General features: G+C 43.8%; 1 protein-coding gene across 4 annotated transcripts in view; it reads left to right on the plus strand.

The window, feature by feature from the left end:
- Positions 1-26302, plus strand: part of rxraa (retinoid X receptor, alpha a) — a 97714-nt gene that overhangs the window by 49287 nt on the left and 22125 nt on the right. For 2 of the 4 annotated variants that reach the window (XM_070988494.1, XM_070988496.1), the window contains exon 3: positions 10568-10815. In XM_070988494.1, the coding sequence (XP_070844595.1) occupies positions 10568-10815 (248 nt within the window). The remainder of the gene's footprint in view (positions 1-10567; positions 10816-26302) is intronic. The other 2 variants (XM_070988495.1, XM_070988498.1) reach the window with 1 other exon arrangement.

The raw sequence follows: 26302 nt of genomic DNA on the forward strand, positions 1-26302 counted from the left end.
GGGTTCCCATATTATTTCTCTGTCTCAAAACCTAAATGCAAACCAGCTTCTTTTAGTCTCTGCAGACACTAATTGAAATGGATCTGTTATACTAAATCACATGTAAACATGTCCAGCTTTGTATAAGGGAACAGTAACCGTTTTTATGGTCCGTGATACTGCCTCTCCAAGCCCAGCTGGGTGGGGGGTGGGTTGGACATGGGCCGCCGTGTACACTGACATCTGCCTTGGGCCCAGTCCAGGTGTTGTACAGGATCAAACACACACACAGTAGACCCACAGCGTTCAACTTTTGATGTGTTTCATTGCTTCCTCCATTCAAATGGAAATCATCCATCACCCGCTGCCTCTGAACAAGTCATCAAGTGGCAGATTCCTCATCCCAATGTCACCAGAGGGAAGGGACAGTTTGTTTTTCCTCCTCAGTAACTGGCATAATTATTCTTCGCAGACTGATGGCTTTATGGCTGCTGAGTCATAACAAGACACTTAGAAAGTGAGCAGACGCACCTTGTAGATTAATTTCTCTCCCACTCTTCACATCAGTGGGTGTTATTCCTCTTCTTCATTTGCATGTAAGTGTAATCAGATCATTTGGTTAGGCTGGGCTTAACTGCGGGCTTGAAAAACATACTTTCCATGCTCTTTGTTTTCCTTTTGCAGAGCTCAAATCTGTGCCTGGACAGTATGACTTAAAGGTACACCATGATAAATTAGCACATTTTCCTTGATCATGATGAACGGAATGATTTTTAATGCGTCCTTTGTGTCATTTGAGTACATTTAGGTTGGTCAGAGATCTGTGATTTAGTAATTCGATAACGTCTCCAGAGCAGGCATGATGGGAAATTAGTGCTTGGTGGTGAACTACCCCAAGAATGAGGAAACATATAGAAAATCAATACATTGAGGCTAATTTATATGTTAAACTTGAAGCTTTTTTATCATTTCTACAAATTCAGAATTTTGAATGGGGTTGTTGCCCAGTTCATGACACTGTAACAGTGACGAGAGGTTGAAGTATCTGAGCTGCAGACCATCGGTTCCTATTTGTTATTCTTTGGTGGGTCCAGACTGACTGATGTCAGTGGATCATTTTCTGCTTCCATCTGCTAAAGAAGCCATGTCTTACGCTGTTTATGTCCACTTTACATTTTCCAAAGCACGCCTTAGTGCTTTGAATGTGTTTTCCTTCCCTACCTTCTGAAAAGGTATTTGTTTCCTTGTCTTCCAGCAGAGAAAGATAATCTTGCAGAAACTTGTAATGCATCATCGTGCCTGGCTAAGGTCGTAATATAACTGACAAAAGTCTGGAAATAACCAAAAGCTAGTTATCAGATTCCTCGTGGCTGCTGTTGTTAAATTCCATTCAACCTTGTGCTTTGCAGTCAGGTTATTATCTCTATCTGGGTTTTTGTGTATATGTATATGCTTGGCCGTGTGCCTTCAAGTGTGTTTTGGCAGTGAGCGAGCCAGATAAGGGCCTGTGTTGTGATGTTCATCTCTGGGTGCAACAAAAGAGGAAGCTCTATGAATCACGGCTTCCTGGCTGCCTTGCATTTCCCCAGTTACTTGGATTCACACAGCAGCCTTAGACATGACAGCTCACAGGGCCTTAACAGCACAGAAAGATTTTTTTTTTTCTCAGAATTTATTGTGGAAAACGCCAACCCATTTATTTAATGGCAAGAAGAGGAGAGCAGAGTTGAAGCTCTCACACAATCGTCAGTCTGGGGACTGGTTAAGGTGACTCGAAGAGCCTGTTGTTCTTTAACAGTTTATTAACGCAGTGTTCCCTTGCTACTTGCTAAGCTGCCGTGTTGATGAAAAAGTAACTGGTCCTCAGAAAGAGCCGAAGAGCATCGACTGCAAATGTAATCTTCCTCTCCTGAAGGCAGCTCCACAGGCTGCGGTGGTAATTATCGCTCCATGCTACGTCTTTCATCACATGCTATTGTCAGTTGCTGCTCCTTTTATAAGCTGCTGACCAAAGGATGGCCAGCATGATGCGTTTGCCATGTTGGATTTCATTCATCTGTATGGATAAATCTCTTACTCAGTCGTCCTTTTGCGCTTTTTGTGTAATACGTGCGTTGAGGGAAAGATGCATATTTGCAGTGCAAATAAAGCAGGGGATGACGCTTTTGTGGAGACTGCCAGTCCACTCTGAAATCATGTAGGTTTGATAACATTTTCAACTTTTCAAAAACATCTAAATTGATCTTTTGCATTACTTAATTTACATGAGTCTTCATCAGTTAAGCCAGGACATGGCAAGTGCTATGTCAGATCCTTTAAAGTGAAGTATTTCCAGCTGCATTGCTCAGCCGTGCCTCGCACAGCCCTGCTCGCAAGCGGGCTGGCGTAGGGGAGATGGTGTATCACCGCTGAGCTAAAGAGAACAATTAGGCCATATCAACAGATCACAGTGTTGGCGGTTGGGGCACATTTAGCAATAGTGCCAGTAATCTGTGGCTTAGCTGGCACCGAGCCACAGCCAGCCGCGGCTCCATGGCCTCTGCAGACACTTAAGAGTCACCGAGGGCACCGGCATGCCCCAGGAGCTGGCGCTTTCATCCACATATCAGGGCAATGAATTGAAATGGGAGGGAAAGAAAGGGAGCCTGCGAGAGACAAAAAAAGAGTAAAAGGGAGGTGGGAGGGAAAGAATTAAGTCTTTAATGAGGGCAGTTGATTCAGCAGGCAAAAAGAATCGGGTTATATCAACACTGTATCAAATGATGGCTGTTAGCGGCCCACCTACTGTGAAATTATGGGTGGCCTGTTTTGGGTCTTTTCTGCCACTTATCTGATATTAAGGCCTTTTCCTTTTGCTCTTACGTTCTCTCTTTCAGTCGGCTCATGGATGCCAGCAGATAGGGGCTTTAACAGACAGTGAGAAAAGGCCTCAGATCCTGTTGATTTGAGCTGTCACAAAGGTGCAGCTATAGTTTCAGCAGCTCTGTCTGATCATATCTCGTCTTGATGGAAGTCGCTGTTAAAGCAAATGCCCTCTTTACGGCGTGGCTTTGTGCACCTTCTTCGAGCCTCGTTCATTGTAATGAGGATGTAGGATTAAAAGTAATGAGTGTGGGGAAAACGCTGTAAACATGGTGTATTATTTTCTCCTTCAGTGTATCTTCAGTTGTGCCGGGATTATAAAAAGCACAGGTGACGAAGAGAGCTAAACCCTGTTTCCATTGAGCATCACGGGTGCATTAAGTAAGGCTGTGATGTCCTTCGTTTGGATGCAAGCCTCAGAGGTGCTGATCAAACTCAACTGTCTGCAGCTATTCGTATCTAATTGAATGTTTTGTGCATTGTCTTGCACCAATTTTTTTTTCTGATTAGATCAACCGACGCTGCTACAGTGACCATGGAAGCCTTTTTTCTACGCCTCTCTTCTCCACCTGGCCCTCAAAACACATAAAAGTGGAGTGAAAAAGATTCAAATAAATACCTCATTCTGCCAGAGGCAGCTTGATGCAGCACAGCAACCTTGTGGGTATTCTTACACTTCACATTAAAATTGATTAATCCAAACAATGTGAATCCACGATCTTGTCGTTCCAATGATCCACTAAATTAATTCAGTAACCAGTTGATATAGCCTACGCTGCCAAACCCTGCATTACCACTTCGCACAACTCATTTGCACGTTGTGAAGCTGGCAACAGCACACTACAAAGGTGAAGTGTGTATAGCAGGTAAAAAAAAAACATGCCCCCCCCACCCCCCTGCTTCCATGATGCATCCATGCTCCATGTATTTCAGCCATGATACCAGAGCTACCATCCAAAACTATTTGCCTGTTCAGTGGACAAAAATAGCGAGTAAGCAGGCTACATGAGAAGTGTACATGAGGAGAGCAGGTGTTTTTTTTATTGATTCACAGATTGCATCATCCAAACCCACTGAAGTGCTACAGTATATGCCCATAGTGAAACAGGAAAGCACAGAGTGACCCTGGAGTTGTAGTCTTTCACAACTAAAGGCAGTAACTCAGAAAGCCTTAGCAATGTGGATTGCCTCTGAGGGTAATACTCTGTAATGGTGTCTTCATTTCCAACTCAATTCTGATAATCCCAGTCTGGTTACAGCTTTTAAAATGCAAAGTTTTGTCACTTTTCTCTTTCATTTCATTGCAAATTGAAAAACTTCGTATTGAAAACTTGTATTCAAGCAAATCAAGCAGTCAAAAATAACCAGAATCATCATGCTTTACGTCCCCATTGATATGTCATAAGCTGCTTATGATCCCGCCCCAACACCATCTCTCTGCCACCTTAAACACACACACACACACACACACACACACACACACACACACACACACACACACACACACACACTCCCACTCCCTCTCTGCTATCCACAGAATAAACACATCAGACTGGGATATTTACTCTTTGGACCTTAACTGAAGGGGCCAGATTAGTGTGTTTATATAGTGGAAAACAGTAGACTGACGTCCTGATTAATGATCACACACGCACAAACACACACATACATGCGTCCCTCCAAACATGTTGACTTTGGTAATTACAGACAATTACAGATAGAAAGTGTGACGCTGCAAACAACAGGCTGATGAATAATAGTCTAATTGTTGAAACACAGATAGAAACACGGACGCAGCCTCACCAAAGATTGGGTAAAATATCAACCTGCTGTCGTCATGGTGATATAGACATCAGCAGTGAAAATGAAGCTGTTACACTGACTCCTGTGTTATTTTGGGCTCTGGGTTTTTTTTTTACACAACCAGCTGAATCTCTTGGGTTTTTTTGTTGAATCTTTTTCCCCCTCTTCTCTCTTCCTCCTCTGAACACATCCGGAGAAATGCTAATGACGAGCGTTTCATCCCGACTGTGCTCCGGCGCTCCGCGCACTTCAAAAACTGACTCACCTGCCTCTCCTAAAACGTCCCTGTGAATAATAAAAAATCTGCTTGTCGCCTCAAATCAACAGAAGGGGTGGAAAGATTAAAAAAAAAAAGAAAAATGCAGACTGCGTTATTGTTGACAGGCCGCAACTTCATCCAGTTTTCTCCGTCTGAGGAGCCGCGGTTTGCTAATGCACTGCAGCGAAGGTGCAAGTGAGTCATGGCTGCTTCATTTAGGCCAAACTCAATCCATGAAATGATTGAATTATTATTTTTATTTATTTATTTATTTTTCCCCCTGGCTGCTTTCTCACCAATGGCATCATCCCTCAGCTGACCCACTGCCAGCATGGTGGTATAGAAAACCCATTGTTTGTGTGAGGATCTGCATGGAGCCAGTCTGTATATTTTTGTTTGTTTGTGTGTATCTCTGTGTGTTTCTGCTCCATAGAGATGTTTAGCAAAGTCTCAGGAGACTGTGGGATTGGACAGAAACTATAATATTAACCAAAGACTGGCACTGCTGCATGCGTCCTTTTGTGAGTGCAGGCTCCCCAAAGCATAATGGTTTTTGCCTATTGACAGTCAATTCCACTGATCGTGAGTGAAGGCGAAACGGCAGTCGGACATAAAGTATGTGATTTACTGAGATTTATGAGCTCCCCTTTATGTTTTTGCTGCATCCCACGCCCTTGTGTTCCACTAAATCTCCTCTGTGGCACTAGTAGATGAATAATAGAGGAGGAGAGTTAGCTGCAGCGTGAAAAACGAGCATCTGTCTGCCGGCGCATAGGCACGTGCTCATGATTGTGAATGCGCTTTAAAAAGGGGATGGCAAACCGGCCCGGTGTCCAGAAGTAAGGTGAAGGAGACGTGGACAGAGAGGAGCATACAGAGCTACAGCAGTGAAACAGGCCGAAGGAAGGAAATCTGCTCTCGGGATGGTTCAAGCTGGTGTGGGGGGTATGGGGGTGTACTTTCCATCTATAATGCATCATCCCCTGCTGATGGCAGAGGCAACACGAGCTGGTGGGTTAGTTAGGGAATGCAAACATGGTGTTAGCTCTTCATCCAGCAGTTATTTGTACTCTTTATACTGTAAAAGCTGTGTGGATGCAGTGGTTGCTTATTTTGGGGGGTTGTAAGCTCTTGGCACAACTTACATTGAGACCCTGAACAGGTCAATTGATCCAGTGTTTTGCAAGGAAGAGTTCATTAGGCAGGTGGAAACTGGCAGAGATGGAAGGTCAGGCCGCTTTCTGACAGGGTCTGCTTTGCTGACAAATTGTGCACCTTCTGCTGCCCCCCCTCGGCAAAAACAACACTGTCAGTGACTCAGTGTAACTATAGAGACCGCAGAACACCCTCCTCTTCTGCTCAACCAGCTTTTCATTCAGAAAGACCTTACAGTGAAATGATTAAGTGGATTGTCAGCGCCTCTCAGAATGACTCATGCGAGGTGATTCATGCGATCTGCCACCTCGATAGTTAATGTCTGATCAAGTTTAGGCAGCTGAAACTTTTTGAATAAACCCGGAGAACGGTTACCTGTTCACCCAACCATCAGAAAGGTGCATTTAAACCAAGCTTAAAGTGGATTTGAGCCTCTCTGTGCTCATCAAAACGTTTGTAACTCATTATTCATCGCCGATGGTGCTGCCTGACTGAGCCTGCACCCACACCCATCTTTCCATGGCAATCATGGCGCCTCTAAAATTCATCCCGTTTTCCTTCTGAAACCTGTGCAGCTTAATGGTATTTCCACCTTCGCTGTTGAACAAGCGACAGCTCTTTCCAGAAAGGACGGCGGTTAATCACGAGCACAGCCAATCAGCTGTCACAAAATGTAAACGCGAGTTGTTTCGTGTTTGAAGAATCGCCTGTTGCTGCCGTTTCCCTGTTGAGGACCGTCTCTTTTCATCCCATCATCCGTCCTCATCTCAATCATCCATTTATCACATTCTTAATGCCAGCAACAGCCAGAACACAAACAGGCAAAATTTCCTCTGTGTAATCTCACCCAACGGCAGAACAAAAGAGGGAGAAAGGCGAGAGGGAGGGAGGGAAGCGTTGTTTGGAAACAGGAGATGCTTTTATGGAGTACAGAAGTGATAAGTGGGGAACTCTGTCTGCGCCTGTTGGTAAGATGGGCCCTAATTTGCTTATTTGTAGCTGTCAGCTGTGCTTTTGTGTGCCCAGTGATCCCGGCCGATTGACAGGCAGCGGCTGCAAACAGCTTCGCTCAGAAGCACTTTTCAGCCCCCCCTATCCAAACACGAGTCTGGCTTTTTGTGCGTCGGCACGCAGGGAACCCGGGCGGCTCCGGCTCGTTTCTTTGGTGCTTCAGTCATTTGTATTCCCCTCTCCTCCCCTGGCCTGCCCTCTCACTCTGATGTGCTTACGTGCTCTTATCTACAGTAATCTTGCGGGCATGTTTATTTTGTGTATTTTGCAGATAGTGAAAACAGTTGCTGGAGATTGTTGTGTTTTCTCAAGACTGCTGGTAAAACATGTTTTATTTTCCAGTTCAACAGGTTGACGTGAAAAGGGTGTGTGAAGAAATACAGGCAGGAGTGTTCATGTGACAGTTATACTGTAGAAACCCCCAGCCCCTCATTTTATCTTCCTCTTATATTGCCCAGCTTGTCCATGATTTGACTTTCCAGTCCTGCCTTCAGTTTCTTTTTCTTCTTCTTTTACTTGTCTCATTTCCTGACCTGACCTTCCGTTCCTCTTCTCTTCTCTTTTTGTCTCCTCTCCTTGTCTCCTTTTCTCTCCTTTCCTCTCCTTGTCTTCTCTTTTCTTTTCTCCTTCTTTCCTCTCCTCTGCTCTCCTTGTCTCCTTTCCTGCCCTTGTTTCCTCTCCTCTCATTGTTTCCTCTTCTCTCCTCTCCTTGTTTCATCTCCTCTCCTCATATCCTCTTCTCTACTTGTCTCCTCTCCTTTCCTTGTCTCCTCTTCTCCCCTTGTTTCCTCTTGCCTCCTTTTCTCTCCTCTCCTTGTCTCCTCTTTTCTTCTGTCCTTGTTCCCTCTCCACATACGTCTTTTGGGTTCCTCCACACCTCTCCTCATCTCCGTTTCTCTCCTCTCCTCTCCTCTCTGGGGAGGATTAGGACAGAGTCCTTTTCATCCTGCTGTAATCCTACACTAGCAACCCAGCTCCAACATGCATAAACATACACACACATGCAGTTGTACACACACATTTTGCTGTGAGACATCTACATGTTCACATAGAATATGAGCACATCATCAGATGTGTACCAGCTGTTGATGATGTCGGATGTTGACAGATTTTTCAGTTCATTTTCTTCTGTTTTGTTGTTGTTGTTCCTCCTCTCCAAAAAAATAAGGGTGAAAGAGAGAGAGACATAAAGAATGAATGGGAGAGAAGGAGGCATAAACAGGCTGATCTACCTCCCAGCCTGTCTCTGTCATCCCCCTTGAGGTGGGGCCTTGCTGGGACTCTGTCAGCTGAGCTCCCCCCTGCTGAGACCTACAATGGCAGATTGGCAACCCTAATACCACAGCTCCCTTTATCTGCCTGAATTAAAACCCAATTGGCGAAGGGTTATGGGAATTGTTGGCTCAGGGAGAGCTTTTTATTTATTTATTTTATTTTTCAGGAATTATGTGTGTGGGCGCAATTTAGGGAAAAAAATGTAATCAGAGGGATAGAAGCTCATGGGGTATCAGTCAGAGGATTAAACACTGAACTAATACAGCTAGATGTAGAGCTGTTGTTAGCCCTTTATTAAGAAGGATGTGTGTTTGTTTTCAAAAGGATGGGGCCCGTGTGTGTGTGCGTGTGTGTGTGTGTGTGTGTGTATGCATGTGCGGACAGGAAGTGCTCGTGAGGCAAGCAGGATGTGCAGGAAGTGTTTGGCTTGGCTGAGCTGCCAGCTTGGTCGCTGTCCTGTGGATTGCTGATGCAGAGGACAGAGATGCAAAGAGTCCCCCTCTTTTTCTCCTGCATTCACAGAGCATTTTACAACACACACACAAACACACACACACACTCAAAAAATAAAACCCCTGTGAAGTTAGCTGGGACAGACATGAAGCACTTGAGGGAAATTGCTCTGATCTGGACTTGTTACTCTTAGCTGTCGGCTAATTGAGCCATCCATCAGTTTTCTTCCACTGCGCAGAAACAGAGGAACCCGGTCCCTTATGAAACAGGGGAGTGCGATAGACAAGCACACTTATTACATAACTAGTCCATGTCCCTGCTGCAGAGAGAGCAAAGTTGTAGTGTCAAAATAGGACAGGGGATAAGAGGGTATGCCAGGACAAAGCACTCAGAGGTGAACCTAAGCTGTCTTATGTCAGCTGGATAGATTGTTGTAGCACAGCATAAAAATACATTTTAATGGTATCCTATTTGAGTATTACTGGAATTGAGTCCAAAATCATCTTCAGATGTCTTCTCTTGTCTAACCAACAGTCAAAAAACCCAAAGATGTTCATTTTGCTGTCATGTAAAAGGAGGAAAAGCAGCAAATTTCCATCTCTGAGATGCTAAAACCATCAAATGTTTGTCATTTTCTTTGAAAGACAAATTAATAATCACATAATAGGTATAGATTAATGTCAGTTGTGCAGATTTACAAACAAATGTAATGAATAAATTCATACACAAAAAAGTGAAATATCATTTGCATTGTAACGTTTTTATACATGTAGCCTTAAATAACAAGTTTGTCACAGAGAGCTTATCAATCTGTGTAGCTTGTAACACCCTCCAGACTCTCAAAGGGGAAAAACAGTATTAGAAAAAAAAGGAAGCATAAAACAGGAGGGATCCGTCTCCCATGGTGTGCAGATGAGACGGAAGTAACAGAGGGACAGAGAAAGGAGGGTGAAGAGAGGGAAAGACAAAGATAATCATAAATAATAAGTTAGAGATAGTGGAAGGAGGTGGTGAAAGACGAGATAGGAGGGCGGGGGGTTATCAGTGCACACACAACCCTGTCGCCAAGTTATCACTGACATACCTCAGTGCCCTCAGTCTCTGCTCACACTCCTGCCTGTCCCATATCTTCTGTGTTGACAGCTCACGGGAAGATGGCACGCTCAGTCAAGGTAAAGAGCGGGACCAAGTCTAAGAGGCAGAAAGAGCATATCAGCTCCTGTACAGTACACACAACCTTATCTTTATCACTCCCTCTGACTTCAGTTTGGCTGCGGATTTCCCCTCAGCTCTCGTACAAGGTTGTGTATTCAATCCCCTCGGGCCCACTACTCCACTCATCAGCCACATACATTATAGATATACATCCTGTCCTCGTAGATCCCCGAGGGGAGCACTTGTAAAGAGGTAAACTCCTCATAGAGGGGCAGAAGCAGTGCATGAGAGCGCAAGAGAAGCTCTGTGCAGGCATAATAGTCGGCCTCTTTTTCACAAGAGCCATCGTTGGATGTAATTATCTCAAGTGTTTTTGCTGAATTGTCCATTTTCCTGCCTCACTTCACACTTCACCAGATGTGTTGGAACCAAAAAGAAACAACTCAAATTAGCTCAAGTGTGAAAATGGTTCTTTCAAGAAATCTAAAGGTGTGAGTCTGAACGTGCATCAGTTCATTCTGATGTGACCGTGAGAAATTCAGTGGAAAGGCGTAAAACGGCAACAAGTAATCAAGGTTTCATTGTTTCTCCCTCTTTATCCATTTTTCCGAGCAGACTCGTCGGGCCAGGTGACCTCCTCGCCCCTGGGCTCACCCACATCCCACCGGGGGATGCACCCCTCTCTGCTCAGCCCGACGTCCATGGGGCCCTCCGGCTCCCTCCACTCTCCCATCAGCACCCTGAGTTCGCCCATGAATGGCCTGGCCTCGCCCTTCTCTGTCATCAGCTCGCCCATGGGCCCCCACTCCATGAACTCGCCCGGCATGGGCTACGGCCCCAGCGTCAGCCCCCAGGTGAGGCCCGTGACAGACACACATTCACACAATTGAAAGCACATTGAGTACACCTGCATATTCAAGGTAACTGTAACAACACACAGGGCTACCATCAACCACCAACAACAACGCATTTTTTTCTTATGTCAGAGACTAAACCCTGCACAGACCCTTTTAAACAAGTTTGACATTTTGGAAAATTTGCTTATTAACTCTCATGCCAGAAAATGAGAAGCTGCTCTTCTTGTTTGTCCATTGAATATGAAGCTATAGCCACGAGATAGTTATCTTAGATTAGCATAAAGACTGGAAGCTAGGGATGTTCCTAACAGCTAATTTCCCTGATGTTTAAATGGATGTTTTAACTTAGATTAGTCAAGTAGTCTGAAAGTATGAAAGCTCTCAGAAAGCTATCAAACTTCAGCACAGTTCCATCTGTAATGTTAGATATTCTCCGAAGGAATATTGTGTAAATTATGAGTGCCATTTAAAATCGATAATCACATTCTTCAACAACCAAATTATATGTTAAATGCTGCTGGAATGTGTGGCAGTTTGTGTCTTGCATCAGAGTTTCCTTGCAGGTATGCAGGTGTCCTGGAGCTAACAGGAGATTTTGGTCATATATTGCCTCTCTTATGGACCCATTTGTCCATGTTTTTCGTGTAAGTGACTAATCAGGCTCCGATTTTTGAAATTGGTCCAGTATTGAACGTGAGCGCTGCAGCCGTAAGCCGCGAAAAGTAATCCCTCCTGATGGCAGTAAGATCCTTTTTGTTTAACCAGAAACAGCCGCTGCATCACTCTCGCCAAAGCCACCAGACTCCATTTAGAGAAACAGTAATTTTCTAATCGTAAAACACACTTCATTCAGACTCCACAGAAACAAAATAACACTCACCAAAACCTTCTTGGTTTGTCTTTCCTCTGTTCCAACAATCAGCACTAACTCTGGTTTGGTTGAAACCCTGAATACACCAAGTTAGGAGAGGAGTGAGAGCGAGAGGGCGGACATCAGAGAGGCAGCGAGGAAACCGGCGTGTAGAGCTGGAATATTTTCACGTCTAAATCAAGAATTATTTTCACCGGACATTTTGACAGATTTTCCCTTAAAAAAAAAAAAGTAATTACTGGATAGTGGAAACCCCGCTGTGCATTATGAACACATTATCCGGTAATTATAAATGTGTATATTAATACAATGAGCTGAACTGACGGGTGTTTCTGGTGCTGACTAGCAAGAGTAGCAACGTTTCCCCCGCTTCCACCTTTTATGCTAAGCTAAGCTAACCTTCTCCTCGATGTAGCTTCGTATGTAACGGACAGACTGAGAGAGAGGGAAAAAGCATATTTCCCCTCATGTTGAACTATTCCTATAAATTAACATGGAGACTCGTTAAAACCCATCGAGGTTATAGTGTGTTTGCGGCCGATTTGTCACATCAGAAACCAGAAAGCTTCATGTTCAGCCGTAGTTTCTCATGAGGTTTCGCAGTGTATTCAGTCTCAAATCCACACAGAAACACAGCTGCCTTCTAAACTAACCAGACAAACGGCTGCACATCATGTCTTACAAACTGTATTCATGTCTCAGAAGTGCAAATTACGGTCGATTACACTTGCGCGCACACACACACACACACACATATATAATTTTGCTAAGCCAGGCCCCAGCAGACAGAGGCCCTGCTTTGACCTCATGACACAGTTAATCAAGGCCTATTCAGCTGGGATTCCACAGAACTTCAGCCCTGTCACTCTTCTACAGTATATCTAAGGCATATTTGTCACTCTATCTTGCTTTCCTCTCTGTCCCTTCATTCTTCGTCTCTTCTGGCTGTCCTCTTTCCTCTTTTTCCCTGCCTTGTTTTTTTTTTTTTTTCATTTCTTGTCTCATTCACGCCATCTCCATTTCCTCTCTCTTCCTCGCTATGTCTGTCGCTTTTGTTCCATCAATAAGCCTCAATTTCTTTGGTATTAGAAAAAAAACACAAAATTAAGACATCAAAGCCTGCAGTGGCCCAGTTTTTCGTCTGGAGCCATATCTGAAATTGAAATTGTTTCCCCCCCGAAATGCAGCGGCTGCCCTTTTTTGTGTTTGTTAATAATTGTGTTAAAGTGCGTCGGCAATGCGATGCTATTTGGAGTGGGCTCTCCTCGCTATTGTTGGGCTTATCGCAGAAGTGTCCCACATGTAATAGAGTTAAGAGTGGATTAGGGGCAGTTTCAGAAAGCAGCGAGGATCTTTCATTGCTAGAAAGCCCCCTTCCCCCCCTCCCCACCCTTCTCCTTCTGATTCTTCTACACTTTTTAATTCCAGCACTTTCATCTGTGCTGCGGTTTGTGTCCCGGAGCGACATACTTTGTATGCAGGTAGGATGTTTAGGCAGCAAACGTTGTCTGTCTCAAGTCTGTCTCATTTGAATGAATCTTTTTTACTTATCCTTCCTGCCTTCGGCCAATCATGCCAGTTTTAACACCTGTGTAAAGAGTAGGTATAACAGCTGTTTCTGTTGGTGGTGACAGTTTTAGTACTGTACAGTAATGACAGCGTGTATCTGACTTATCTTATGGGTCATGACTGGTTTCTGCTCTTTAACAGTGCTGCATTGTTTTGAATTTGCTGAAACAGCTGGGACCTAAAGTAGGTGGACCGTTGCCACCGCTCTTTCTGTGCAATTTGTAGTGTTCATATTCAGACATGCAGACACATGGATGTGGCTGATGGGTCACTGTTAGCAGCCTATGAACCTTAGTTAGGACTGGGTACCCAAAAAACAATTCTGCCTCCGATACGTTACCTGAATGTCAGCATTAATACCAAAACTATGTCCTCCCATGAGAAATCTAAAAATGATTTTCTGCAGATCAAGGGCTTCAAGGATGGGCTGGTTAGGAGTCAGAGCGTGGAAAAGAGCACCACCCTCTTCTATGTCCCCCACCCAGTTCAAGATGCCAGTGTGTGGTAAACACATGCAAATGTAAAACAGCATCTCTCCCTCTTCAAAATCAGTTTGAGGGCATAGGAAACCTTGACCTTGAACTATAGATGCTCTGATACTGATACTGATCTCGGCCTGATACTGAGTCAGATAGCTGGATTGGGTATTGGTGACAATGGATTTGGTATCAGATATGAAAAGGAGGAACAGGCTGGCCATGAAATTCAAGAAAAACCTGTTTTTGTTACTCAGAGTAAGAAGTAGAAAAAAGCATTCTTATTGGTTCCTCCACCAAGTATACAGTAGTATGGGTGCTGCTGTTGAAACATTTCAAAAGGTACCCAGCCCGAAATCTGGCAGGTACTCATGTTGAAGGTTTTGAGCTGTCAACCGTGAACGTTTGCATAACTGAGGCTGTGGAGGCTGCGGACTGTTGCTCAGTGAGGGTGGAGACCGGCAGTTTGATGTGAGAGGTTAAAGATGGTGGCAGGGCCCTGTGGTCGTGAGGCGCGGCACTCTCTGATGAGACGTGATTTGAGTCAGACGGCGTATGCCACTTGCTCTTAACACTCGGCTGACTTGCTGTTTTCATGAGCAGTTGACTGGAACGAGGTCACAGCTCAGCCTCTTCCCTACTTAACCACCCAGAGGCCAGTACAAGACCCCCGCCTATGCTAACCGCACACATGGCTAAACACACGGACACACACACACACACACACACACACACACACACACACACACACACAGGTCAAGTACCTGTGACTACACAGTTTGCATACCATGAGGTGTGTATCCTTCCTGAAGATCTCACATACACATAGACTTCATAAAAGATTAGAGGAGAAATTAATAATGGGCAAATATGGTTGATGTGATTTTGGAACATTTGCAGCGCTAACGCCATAGTTGAACCTTCTTTTTCTGTTTGACTTCCATTATTGCTCCTTACTATCTTTCCTCAAAACAAGAAAACTTTGTTCGCCCTAAACTATAATCATCAGTGTCTCCTTTTAGCAGGAAACAGCTTTTAGATGCTTGGATCCAGGTGGAAATCTGATTCAACCACTCTGGTTCTTATTAGGACCTGTGTAATTTTCAATGAAAATCAGTAAAAACCAAAAACCCATGAGCCCCAACTATCCTCTACATCAAAGATGCAATTGACAACGTGATGAAAGCAGAGAACGGGATGAACAAAACTCCCATTCTTACTGGAATCTTACATGATCCAAAAGCCAAACCACATGTAAAGAGAGAGACAGTCCTTTATCATCAGCCAATTCTTACATCTCAGACAACGCGTCTTCCCCTTGAGCTCTGTCCCGAACATCCAGACACACAGACATACTGTGGTTGTACTTTTATTTTTTTTTTCCCAGTGAGAAACTTTTTAGTTTGTCACATCTGTTCTGTGCGCCCCGGTTATCAGCGGTGTGTATTGTTGAAGATCAGCAAAGCATTGTTCTGAGGAGGGCCACACACACCGTTGACAAACGCATTTTGACACACAAAAGACGTCGCCTGTGTCGCACACCTTGTCTTTTGTTGAGAGGTTGTGGAGCCATGTGAGGGGAAAGATGGCGGGACATCTCCCCGGGTATCTGGTCAGGGGCTGATGCCAGGCCACAGCCATGCCCATTAGGATCAGCCCCATCAGTGGTTATGTCTGCGGGCTGGAACTCACCGACAATACAGACCATCTCTCGATCACACACACGCCACAACTCTCCACGCAGCTGGGATGGATTATACGTGGGGTTGGAGCACATTTTGCACTTGCAATGACAATGGTGAGAGTTGTCTGTGTGTTGGGTTTTTTTTGCGGAAAAAAAAGGGTTCTTTATTATCGGACCACTGCCGCCTCCCATTTTCCATTTTGCAGCTCGGTCTGTGCCCCTCTGGCTTCCGTGCTCTCCACTGAAAACCTTCCTGAGAATCCTAAACCAACAACAGGCCTCCACTGTGTCTCAGTACGCCTTCAAAATACATATAAAGCTGAGAGTGTTTCTGGAGTCGAACACGGGAGGAACACTAATGTGAAAAAGGTGTAAACGCTTTACAAGAAATGGAACATGGGCTTAATAAGTTCTAAATGAGCGGCGGCGGTGATGTCATGCGCCGATTTTGGGTATGTCGTGTTTAGGCGAGGGTCGCTAGGAGACTGAAGCACAACACACTCGGGAGAAGGAGAGGGGGAGAGGGAGCGTAGTGGACCTCAGCTCCTTCCTGTGTGGGAGTAATAAAGGTCCATTCCGCTGCTCTGGTCTTTGATGGACGTCGCTGTAGTCACTGTGCATGACATCATGGCTGCATGGCTCTAATGGCAGCACAAAGGGGCTGTGTGTAAGGCCCCAGGAGAACAGTTAAGGCTCTCTAACGTCAATCAAGCCTTAAATGGATGGGGAAAAGAATTTTTTTAGCCAAAGCTGTCTCCAGGTAGCAATTAGAGGCAGTTTTAGAAACCACTTTTTTCCCCAGCTTTGGTAGTTCAAGGAAGTGTAACTAATGTGTAGAATTAATTTAGTTGTGCTTCATGAGAAGTTTAGTAAGCAGCTCTACATTTCTTTTTCTTCCTGAGAAAATCTTTGCATTACTTAGGCACAGGCATTTATTCCAAAGTTTCCCTGTTACATAAGTAAACTTTATCATATTTTAGCAAGTTTCCCATTTGCCATGTTAATTTGCTCTTGCTGCTGTAAACGCAAATTTCCCTACATCTGTTTCCAATTAGCTGTTCCAGCAGTTCAGGGAGCAAATCCCCCTGCCTTCCCTGGAAAGCTCTTATTGTGAAACACATGCAGGAAGTGTTGTTTTGGTGCAAGAAGCTGAAAATCCAGAAAGCCCAGTCGAATCAGTGAATAAGAACATCACACGATTTCCTTTAAGAAGACACAGTGGTTAGTTGTGTTGATGGAAATGCAAATTGTGAAGAATTTGCCATGTAGCTGTCACCCTGCAGGCACTGGGATTTAATTTTTTTTCCCAAAGGGCTGTGACTATTTTGTTCTCACAGACCATCATTTGAGAACTGACATCATGTGATCGTGCTTGGGCCGGTGTGTGTGTGTTCTGACTTGTGTGGCTGCCACACAGGAGACAAGTCGTTTAGGAGGTGGCAGCTATAAGGGATAGAAACAGTAACATTAGGCTTAAGTTACAGAGAGCAGCCTCCTAATGCAGGCAGGCTCTAGACATTGCAGTTAAAAGGCTGGGGGGCACACATTTATTTTAAAGCTTCAGATATTCCCCACAGGGCTTTAATTGCATCTTGGCGGGGTGATCTTACAGTAACTCAACACTGTGACATGTCTGTGAAGTGTAGTGACACTCACTATATGACTAATTCTACTTTTGTCACTGCTGTCACACCTGTAAAAGCTGGAGTGGGGCACAAAAAGTAGTTAGGGAGAGAGTTGTCTGTCAGCACAATGTCTCATTCAATAAATACAAAAGAGGAATTTCTAAAGACAGTATACAAGAGGCAGCCATGGGCCAGACAGTTGTTTGAAGTATTGTTTTAACCTGTTGAGGCTCCAGAAGGTTGAGGTTTGCCATGTTTTCTTCATTTAGCATGCAGCAATTGACACTTTTCATGTTACACTAAGTAGCTCTGCTAAAAGGTGAGACCATTTCTTACAACACAGTCACCGATTGTAATTACTGCATGAGAAAAACACTGCTGAACAATAATAGATACACTGACAACAACAGCCCAGATTTCACCATGCAAGAAACATCAAAACCGATCAGTGAGATGAAGTAAAAGTTGGCCGTCAAAATGTGTTCTGCCTGAAGTAGATTTAATCAGCTCCTGCATCTCGTTTGAAGAGTTAATCAATCACGCACTGGATAACACTGATGGGAGCACTGATCAATAAACTACCGGGTTACTTGTTAGTGAAAGTAGCAGCGAATAAGAGCCTGCATTCCCTGCTAATGAGCGAGTGAAAACATTAGTCTGTTATAAGCTGGATGATTTTCTCGCAGTCCATTATCTGCTGCGTGGCGGACATACTGCTGAACGACTCGCAGGATGTAATCAGTCTAAATACGGCTGAATTCAATAGTGCTTTGACACTGAAACACTGTTTGAATCACTGCTGGATTGTGTGCTGTTTGACAAAAGAAGTACCACTCTGATCATTTTCATGTCGCACACTAGAGGACACAGAAAACCACGATGAATCATTGATCGTAATGGATGTAGTAGGAATTGAATCACTTGGTGGTTTTCGTTTTGACACTGGAAGTACTTCTTGATCCATCAGCCAGGAGATTTGTTACACAATCAACAGTCTTTGCTGTGAGTTGTTGGAGGACATGCCAGTGGACAAGAGAACCACTGCTCACAGGCTGATTGCATAAAGGAATGGGTGGTCAGTTAATTTCTGGACGTACTAAGAGACAATGAAACCATTGTCGATTGATCACTGAATGACTTCTTCCCACAGGGCGGTGTCCCACACAGTTAAGTAAAATCTGTGAGTTTTCAGACCCATTTGAACTCCAGACCAATGCAAATGATGCAAATCACAGTTAAATGCAGACAAACTACATGTAGGGAAACAGGTCTGGGTTCATTTGTATCCTGTTCATGATTGACAGACAGCACATGCAGACAGTCAATGCCTGAAAAGCAATTCATGAAGCTTTTCTCTCTTTCCTTGATATTGATTGGATGGAGGGTGTGCAGTATTTAAGATAACCACACATTGTTTTGGTACAGGCTGTCTGTAAATCGAATGCTACATTTCTTTTACTTGTTAGAGAGGCACTGTTATAACGTTCACAGCGCAAAAACAAAGATTTCTAAGTAGTTTTTTGGGCTAACTGACCACTTTATTATGACACGGCCATGATATATGCAACATTTCCACTCAGCCACAAACTCATCAAGAAATAATGCCTTCTGCTTTCTGCAGTATTTATTTACAAAGTGCATGACTCATTGCGGCTAATACCTTGATTAGACTGGAGGACCATGTGTTAAACTCTAGTAGTCATGAATCATGTATGTTGCCAACATGATCATAACACAATGTTATTAGAACCAGACTTGTGTGGTGATGATCATCAGCCACCATGAGACAATGTACACATGCATGTGTTCTCTATGTTTTCAGTGTGTGTCTGTTTCCTGTGTTTTCACATCTGCTCAGCTCATTTGGTTGGGCCTGTGAAAAAAAAAAAAAAAGATTGATTGTTGCCTTTTAGTTCTGGTCCAGTTTGTGTTCCCACTGGGTTTGTGCAAACTAACCAAGAGCAGACTAACCAGTCTGTATGAAGTCATACAGACTGACAGGCCACTCATTGATTGGACAGTTTTTGACTGCGATCCTGCATCACCATCACAGGTGTGAAAGCATCCTAAAAAAAAGTGTGCTTTCTTTCTGGAAAAGTGCAAAAGGAGAGAAGCCTGTTGCCATTCAAACACTCTACCGACTGGTGTGAAAGGAGAGTGACTCCAGGGTTGGAAGAGTTGCTGTGTCAGTGGCAGGCAGCGCCGTGCCCGCAGGAGCAGCGCTGTCTCCTGGAAAAGCAGCCCATGCGCTCATCCACCCCCACACACTAAGCCAAAAGAACACAGTGAAACAATGCATGCAGACAAGACGCACACTCCTGCCTGCACACATGCAGTCCAGAAACAGATCCACGCACCTGACGTGGAAATTAAAAATACATGCATGTGCACACGCTCCCCTCACACACATGCACATGCTGCCATGCTGAGGTGAGGCAACAGCTGAAAGTCACTCTGCGTGTTCCCCCTTTGCTGCTGGAAGGCTCACTGCCTTTCATGCCACTGATAGTCTTAATATCCTTTTTCACTGTAACAAAAGTTTCTGTCAAAACACACACACACACACAGACACAGACACACACAGACGCGCCAGCAGTGCTTACGATGATTCATTTTATCTGTTGTGGCACAGCATGGGGTGAGTGTTGGAAACCTCGGAGCTGTCTAGAATAATGTCTGCTTCTGCTAAATTCTATCCGCTGGGACAGAGAAGAGAAAGTGTTTTATTAGAGCTGAGTGACAATAATCATGGCGATATTTTACAATACGGCATGCTTTGGAAGGACTCGCTGTGTACAGTCTGTTGTCACTAAAGACTTTATTAATGGCCAACAAATAATTCAGAAAGCCGTTAAAATGCACAAATTTGGGTTGCCAGGTTGTGAGCCCATATGTAAGCGAGGGATGCCTGTCATTTCATTCCATCCCCTGCCAACGGTCATGGATTCATCCAGAAGGCTGCAGCATCAAGACCAAACACAGCTTATTAATGGCCTACAGTGATGACAGTTAAAAGACAGTGTTAATGCTTAATTCGGACTTAATGGATTGTTGTAGTGTAAAAAGCCATCATTGATTTTAAAAATGTAGTTTTTCTCCTCTTTAAGCAAGTCATCAAGCCCACATTTAGAAATGCAAGCTCACAACCTGTCGACCCAATCGTTCCTTTGAAATTAAAGCCACTATGGCTGCTTATTATTGATCTGTAAAAATTGTTAGAGGAGCGATCGTCCAAGTCGTTAGTGATGAGTTATCTGTGAAGTATACTTTATTAAGTGGGCAAAATTCCCAATGTATTGTTCCTCTTGTTTTGAAAGATACCGGAGAGTTTGACCTTGACTGATTCTTTGTTGCAAACATCCATATTGGGGGTGGGGGGGTCTGAATTACATGACCACATGCTGCTCAGAGTGGGGAATATAGTTGACACAGTGACACAGTGGCTTGTTATGACTTTAAACATTTGTGGATTGATTAGAATTTGCTAATAGTGTATAGTCCCGTTGATGTTTGGGGATTTTTAAAGGTTCCCTGTAGACTTTTTTACCTCCAGCAGTGCTTTGGAGCTGTTTTACTGCAAGTGGGTCCCTGTTTTGTTGACATCGTGCATACGCTCAAGGACTTGCATGCAGACGCCTGCTGTACACATTCCTGCCAATGGTTTCACACTATCCTGCTGATCTACAGCTGGTGGGAACATGCCAAGATGTGAGGAATGGCTGGCAAAGACAGGGAAGAAGACAGAAAGCTTGTGAGTTTAGATGTAAATAATGCTGGATTTGGAATTCTTAGAATGAGAAAGGAAGTGCATTGAGTACATTTCTGCTCGGCCTTTCCTTCTGTTTCCTTGTCCTGTGCATGACTTTGAATTTCCAGTGGCATGACGCACCTACAGATGACCTTTAAGTTCATCCACAAATAACCCCGCTGCAGCCTGAACCAATCTGTGCATTGTGTGCGTGCTCACAGCCACGTGTCTGTTGATTTGTGCTTGTTTGTGAACCACGTGCGTTCAAACAGGTGCCATTCAAACTCGTAACAGTGCCGTAATTGATCCCAAAGGGTGTCTTACTGTGAATACACCCTGAGGGCCACGGAAGAGCGGACCCATTAACAGCACCCACCCTCCCCCCCGTGTGAAACCCGATCCCTCATCTCTTGCTGATACGTGTCCAGATAAGACTCACTCACACACAGGCATGAGAAGAAAGTTCTTACTCATTCCTGCCATACTTGGAGGCAGCGCTGAGATAAGTTTGCTTTTAGAAGGAAGTGATTGTCACGAGGTGTCAGAGGTGAAAGGTGACACCTTTAGTGTTATCGTTAGATTGCATCATGACCTGATCCCTGTCCTCACCTCTCAGGAGGCGGCTCGTGTTGTCTCCTGTCAACATGAGATTAGTATCCGTCCACTCGCACCTCTGTCTAGCCTTTGGACATTTCTTTCCTTAAAGCAAAAGTGAAATAAAGTTACAGAACCAAATTATGGTTCAGAGTTTTGGGGAGCGAGATCTCCAGCCGTGGATTGTGAAGTACAGCGTTCTATTCCTGCGTGATGGAAAACCACATGGAGGAATTCTGTAAGGGCGTTTTGAAAGAATACTGTGAAGATAACTTTCTTTGTGTTCGAAAAGGTGCCCTTGAACTGGAAAGCAACTGAAGTTCCACATGAGGGCTGTGCATTGAGGAGCGGTGTGCTAGGATTTGATGTCTCCGTTTGAAGTGCCTTTATGAGCAAAGTCTGCGCTCTGACTCGCTGAATCGAGCTAAGCCCATCTTAAGCAGAGGCCCCCACTGTCTCCGCTCTTTCCCTTTTCTTCCCCCGTTCACTCGAGAGACGACTCCTTTCTTTTTATCTCACCACCATGTGTGTTGTCATAGCATACTAATAGTTTACAGGACCTGCTCTGCTGCTGCCAGGCTGATTCTTTCTATTAAAGTGAATTACGATCAAGCAAGACACTGAAGACAGGCCGACTCACAATCATCATTTTTTTATTGATATTTTGTCCCATTTTTCTTGTATATTGTTACAATAGGACTGCTGATTGTTGCGCTTCAAGTTTCAATTGTATTCTATTTATTATGAGATTGGCTTATTGATGTGTTTTACTAAATTAGCCTTTCTTAGTGGTTGTTGTAGCTTGGGGGTATAGTGTAGAGATTGATGAATTTTCAAGTCAATCATTTGCTGTTACGGCGTCTCAAATGTGAACATTTTCTGCTTTTCTCAGTTTTGATGTTGTTAATAGAGTATCTTTGGGGTTTGGACAGTATCTCAGACAAAGCAATTTGAAGATGTCACTTTAGGCTCAGGGAACTTGTGATGGACATTTTTTCCGCCAGTTTTTGAGACCTGACTGGATCAAAAGATTCAGGAAAATATAGTTAATAGCTAATGTATAAGGACAATAATCATGAGTTTCTGCTCTTGCTTACAGGAAACATGGGTTTTATTGTCCTATTTTGTTACAAAACAAACCCTTCTGTTACCTCTTAGGGCACCATTTGTGTATAATAATTCAAATTCATATTTTTGGGTAAATCAGATTTGCCCGGTTAGTGTTTGTTGGCCTGGTGTAAAAGCTGTCAATCAAACCCTGGTGCAGACCAAACAACTGGACCAAGACCACTTTACAAGGTGGGTTTCATTCCACTTCCAAGTGGACTCCACTGCGGTTTGTTTCTGGTGTGAAAGCAAGTCAGCCACAGTCATTTTAGCATGATTTCAGAAGTTAATGAATCCATCTGCTCATCGTTAATCTGTTCAGGAAGCGATCGTGTAATTGATCTGTATAAGTGATGCAATTAGTTATGCAAATCATTTGGTAACCATAGTTACATGTATACACAACAGCGTGGGTATTTTCGCTGATTAATAGGTCAGTGAAGACTGCTGCTTGTATTCTGTTCTGTGTAATAGGGCCCCATCATTACTGTAGGAGACGCCTCTGTTACTTCCCATCTCAACCTGTCAGTCATTATTCATAACATGCAGCTGATTTGCAGGCTAATAATAAGTCTACTAATAATTCTTAGAATCATTTATTTCTTCATGAGTTCTTTGTGACATTAGACAATATAAATGGTACTTCACAGAAATTTGATTTCCCATTTTGGGCTCTGATGATGCACTGATGATGCAAGAACTGTCCAATCAGCGGGTTACAGTCCTCAGTGTGAACAAGAACTAAAATGCAACAGTATCTTTTTTTTTCCTGTTGGTCCTGAGCCAATTAACCTAACAACAGGTGTGATTCACCTGTAACATTTTGAATGGATTTTAATAGGTTGACTGCAGATGACGTCACATCATTCTTTTGTTGTGGTGTGAACTGCAGATGGAGGGCAGTGATTTTCTGCACTATAACACACACTCTATGCCACTCTATGTTTTGGGTTGTTTACGGATGCTCAGATCGATCAAACCAAGAAACCAGGAGGAGCTTTTATTGAGTACCAAAAGTTGTTCTTCATAGAATGAAAAATGCAAGAACCTGACCGGAAAAAGCTGGAAAAAAATGGCGTGTTAACTGCTGCAGTCGGGAGGAGCCGAGCCAGCTAATGGTGGAAATGGTGTAACATTAGCTATTGTTTAAAATCTATGGTGATAGATCTAAAGTAACAGCTACAAGCAACACGACTAACACTTGTTAATTCAGCGTTGACGGTTTCACATAAGACAGCTGAACATGAATAACGTACACTGTCTTGTTTCAAGAAGATCCACGTCTTTCGTGGCGTTTCAGCGGACCTTTGCGAGTGGTTAACCAAGCAAACAACCGCAACATAAACGTCAACATTCAGCACTGCAACGTTGAAAGTTTGCTACTCAGTTAATCCACAGGACAATAAGCTACACACCCTTGAAAAAACAGTCATCCCAGAACATTGTGGCACCCCTTTGAGGAAACATTATTTCATCACCTTTTACATGTTTTAATGTTGCAGCATTCTGCTGAAGCCAGCGGGTGGCACAGGACATACAATCACATACATCAATGTTGTGCAGAATCTGACACCCACAAGAAGACAGAGACCCCCTCTGTACTGGATGTACCAATCAAATGTTCTCCACATGTTATGTAACACCTGCAGCTCATGAAACAGTGTTTTTCAGCTGGAGCGTTTCAGGCACTCGTGCTGTACATTGTACTGCAGGGAATCTTATGTCCTACATTTCCAGTCCTTGATGTTAAATGCTCCTCATTTGTGTCTCTCCTTAAGTATAAAAGTCTGAAGCCCAGAAAAGAAAAGAAAAATTGTGAAGGGGTTTCCCAAGACGATTCGGCCATAGACACAGCTGGCATACCTCCCTGTGAAGGCTCACATGTATGTGTTGTAGGGGAGGGTGCATGTATTCTATTTCCAGAGCCAGTCCTGAGCCGCTTTAATCCCCCCGCCTTGCCTCCATTGCCATGGGCAGAAGAGAAAGAAAGGCCCCCTAGTCTGCCCACCCCAACGTGGGGAGCAATGTTGCTGAGATTGAGTTGCAGGTTTACTGAAAATAGATTGTGAGTAGAAGAGTCTTTTCTGTCAGGCATACAGAGGGTTTGATAGAGACGATATCAGCAAAGGAGACAGCTCTGTTAGTGCTGCGCTGCAAGGGAAAAGACTAGACTCAGACGTTTAACTGAGGTAAGACCTCATGTTGTGTGCGTGTTTGCATGTGGGTGAATATGCAGAGATGTGGGTGTGTACACATGCCGCCGTGGCTGCTTCCAAACAAATGATACAGCTGTGTCGGTGCCTTTGTGTCTTAGAGGTGCTCTCAAAAATCGTCTTATTCCCTCCGAGAGTGGCTTTTCCTGCGGCAGGGAGCATTTTGCCACATAAAGTTATACAATAATAACTGTTCTTGTACTCTTACGCATCTCTCTCTTTGATAGTTTAAATGACACATTTAGAATCACTTTGATATAAATTATGCCCACTTGGCTGATAATCTGCACAAGATTTCCCTTTTTTTCTCTTGATATTAGCAATGAAATAATGTATACAATACCACATGGAAAGCTCTGCGGTATAAAAACCTAAAAATAATCGTCATATTTGAAACTTAAGACGTGTGCGTGTGGTGGATTCAGTGTGTATTTGTGTAAACGGGGTGTGAAGAGCAGTCCAGGGGTGGGTGTTGGGGTGTGAATTGAACATTTTAATGTGGCTGAGGGTTTTAACCTTTTCAACCCGCTGAACCCACCAGTGGAACCTTCAAATGCAGCCAAGCCCACATAAAGCTTTATATTGGAAATTCTAGTCAGGTACCTTAGTCAAGTTCCCATGACACCACATATGTCATGCTGAATTACGTGGCGATGTGTAGAAAATGATGCAGAAGACATCTTAGAATTTTCTATTTGATGCGATGGTAATGCGTCCGGGTTTGGAATATTTCACTCAATGTACGCATACTGGAGCTCCAAGCAAAAATGTATATGTGGCATCACTGACATTTAGGAGGAATAATATATTAGAGTGTAAGGTGAAATGAGATGCCAGAAGTCACAGTGTGTGCATGGTGCCCGCTTGCATGCTTCAGTTTTGGTGAACTTGTGCGTGCATGGACAGTATATCTGCAATGTGCAGCATGTGCTTGAGCTTAGTAATAGGTGCTAAAGGAAGTAATAGGTGGTAAAGGAAGAGAGGCGCTACGCATTAAAAAAAAAAAAAAAAAAGAAGAAGCTATTCCAGTCTTGAGCACATGACAGCTTGAAAGAGAGTTGTAAGATAATGGCTAACACAGCAGTCCTATTCAAGACACTCAAGGAGAAGAGCCCTGCATGAAGGCCACTCCACTCGGTTTATAAGTCAGCGTGTGATTACAGCAGTAAATGTCCTCTGTGCCTCCGGAGGAGTCATGTCAACAAGGCAGGCATGGTCTAACAAAAGATGCTGATGAGTTGCATTGTGGGAGGTGTAGGATCCAGGCTTACTGGGAGGTTGACCCATACAAGGGATTAACATCAGGATGCTGCATCAATGTTAACTGTTCTTGTTTAACATCTCTCACACATGCCAAAACATGCAAACATGTATGCAGTCCTCTCATTTAGGGATGCAGTGAAATATTATGTGTGCTATTGATTTTTTTATAGTTATTTTTTTAATTAATTATTGAATATAGAAAGTCAGAAGATGGTGATGAGGAAACGTTGGGACTTTTTGTAGCCCTGGGTGTTTTGGCTTGTTAATAAAGTGATTCATCTGTTTTGTTGACCGATCAATGAGCCAGTCATCTGATGATGAGCCGTTTGCTGTGGCGTGTGCG

Source organism: Chaetodon trifascialis, chromosome 20, assembly GCF_039877785.1.
Source record: "Chaetodon trifascialis isolate fChaTrf1 chromosome 20, fChaTrf1.hap1, whole genome shotgun sequence".
NCBI classification, from domain to species: Eukaryota; Metazoa; Chordata; class Actinopteri; order Chaetodontiformes; family Chaetodontidae; genus Chaetodon; species Chaetodon trifascialis.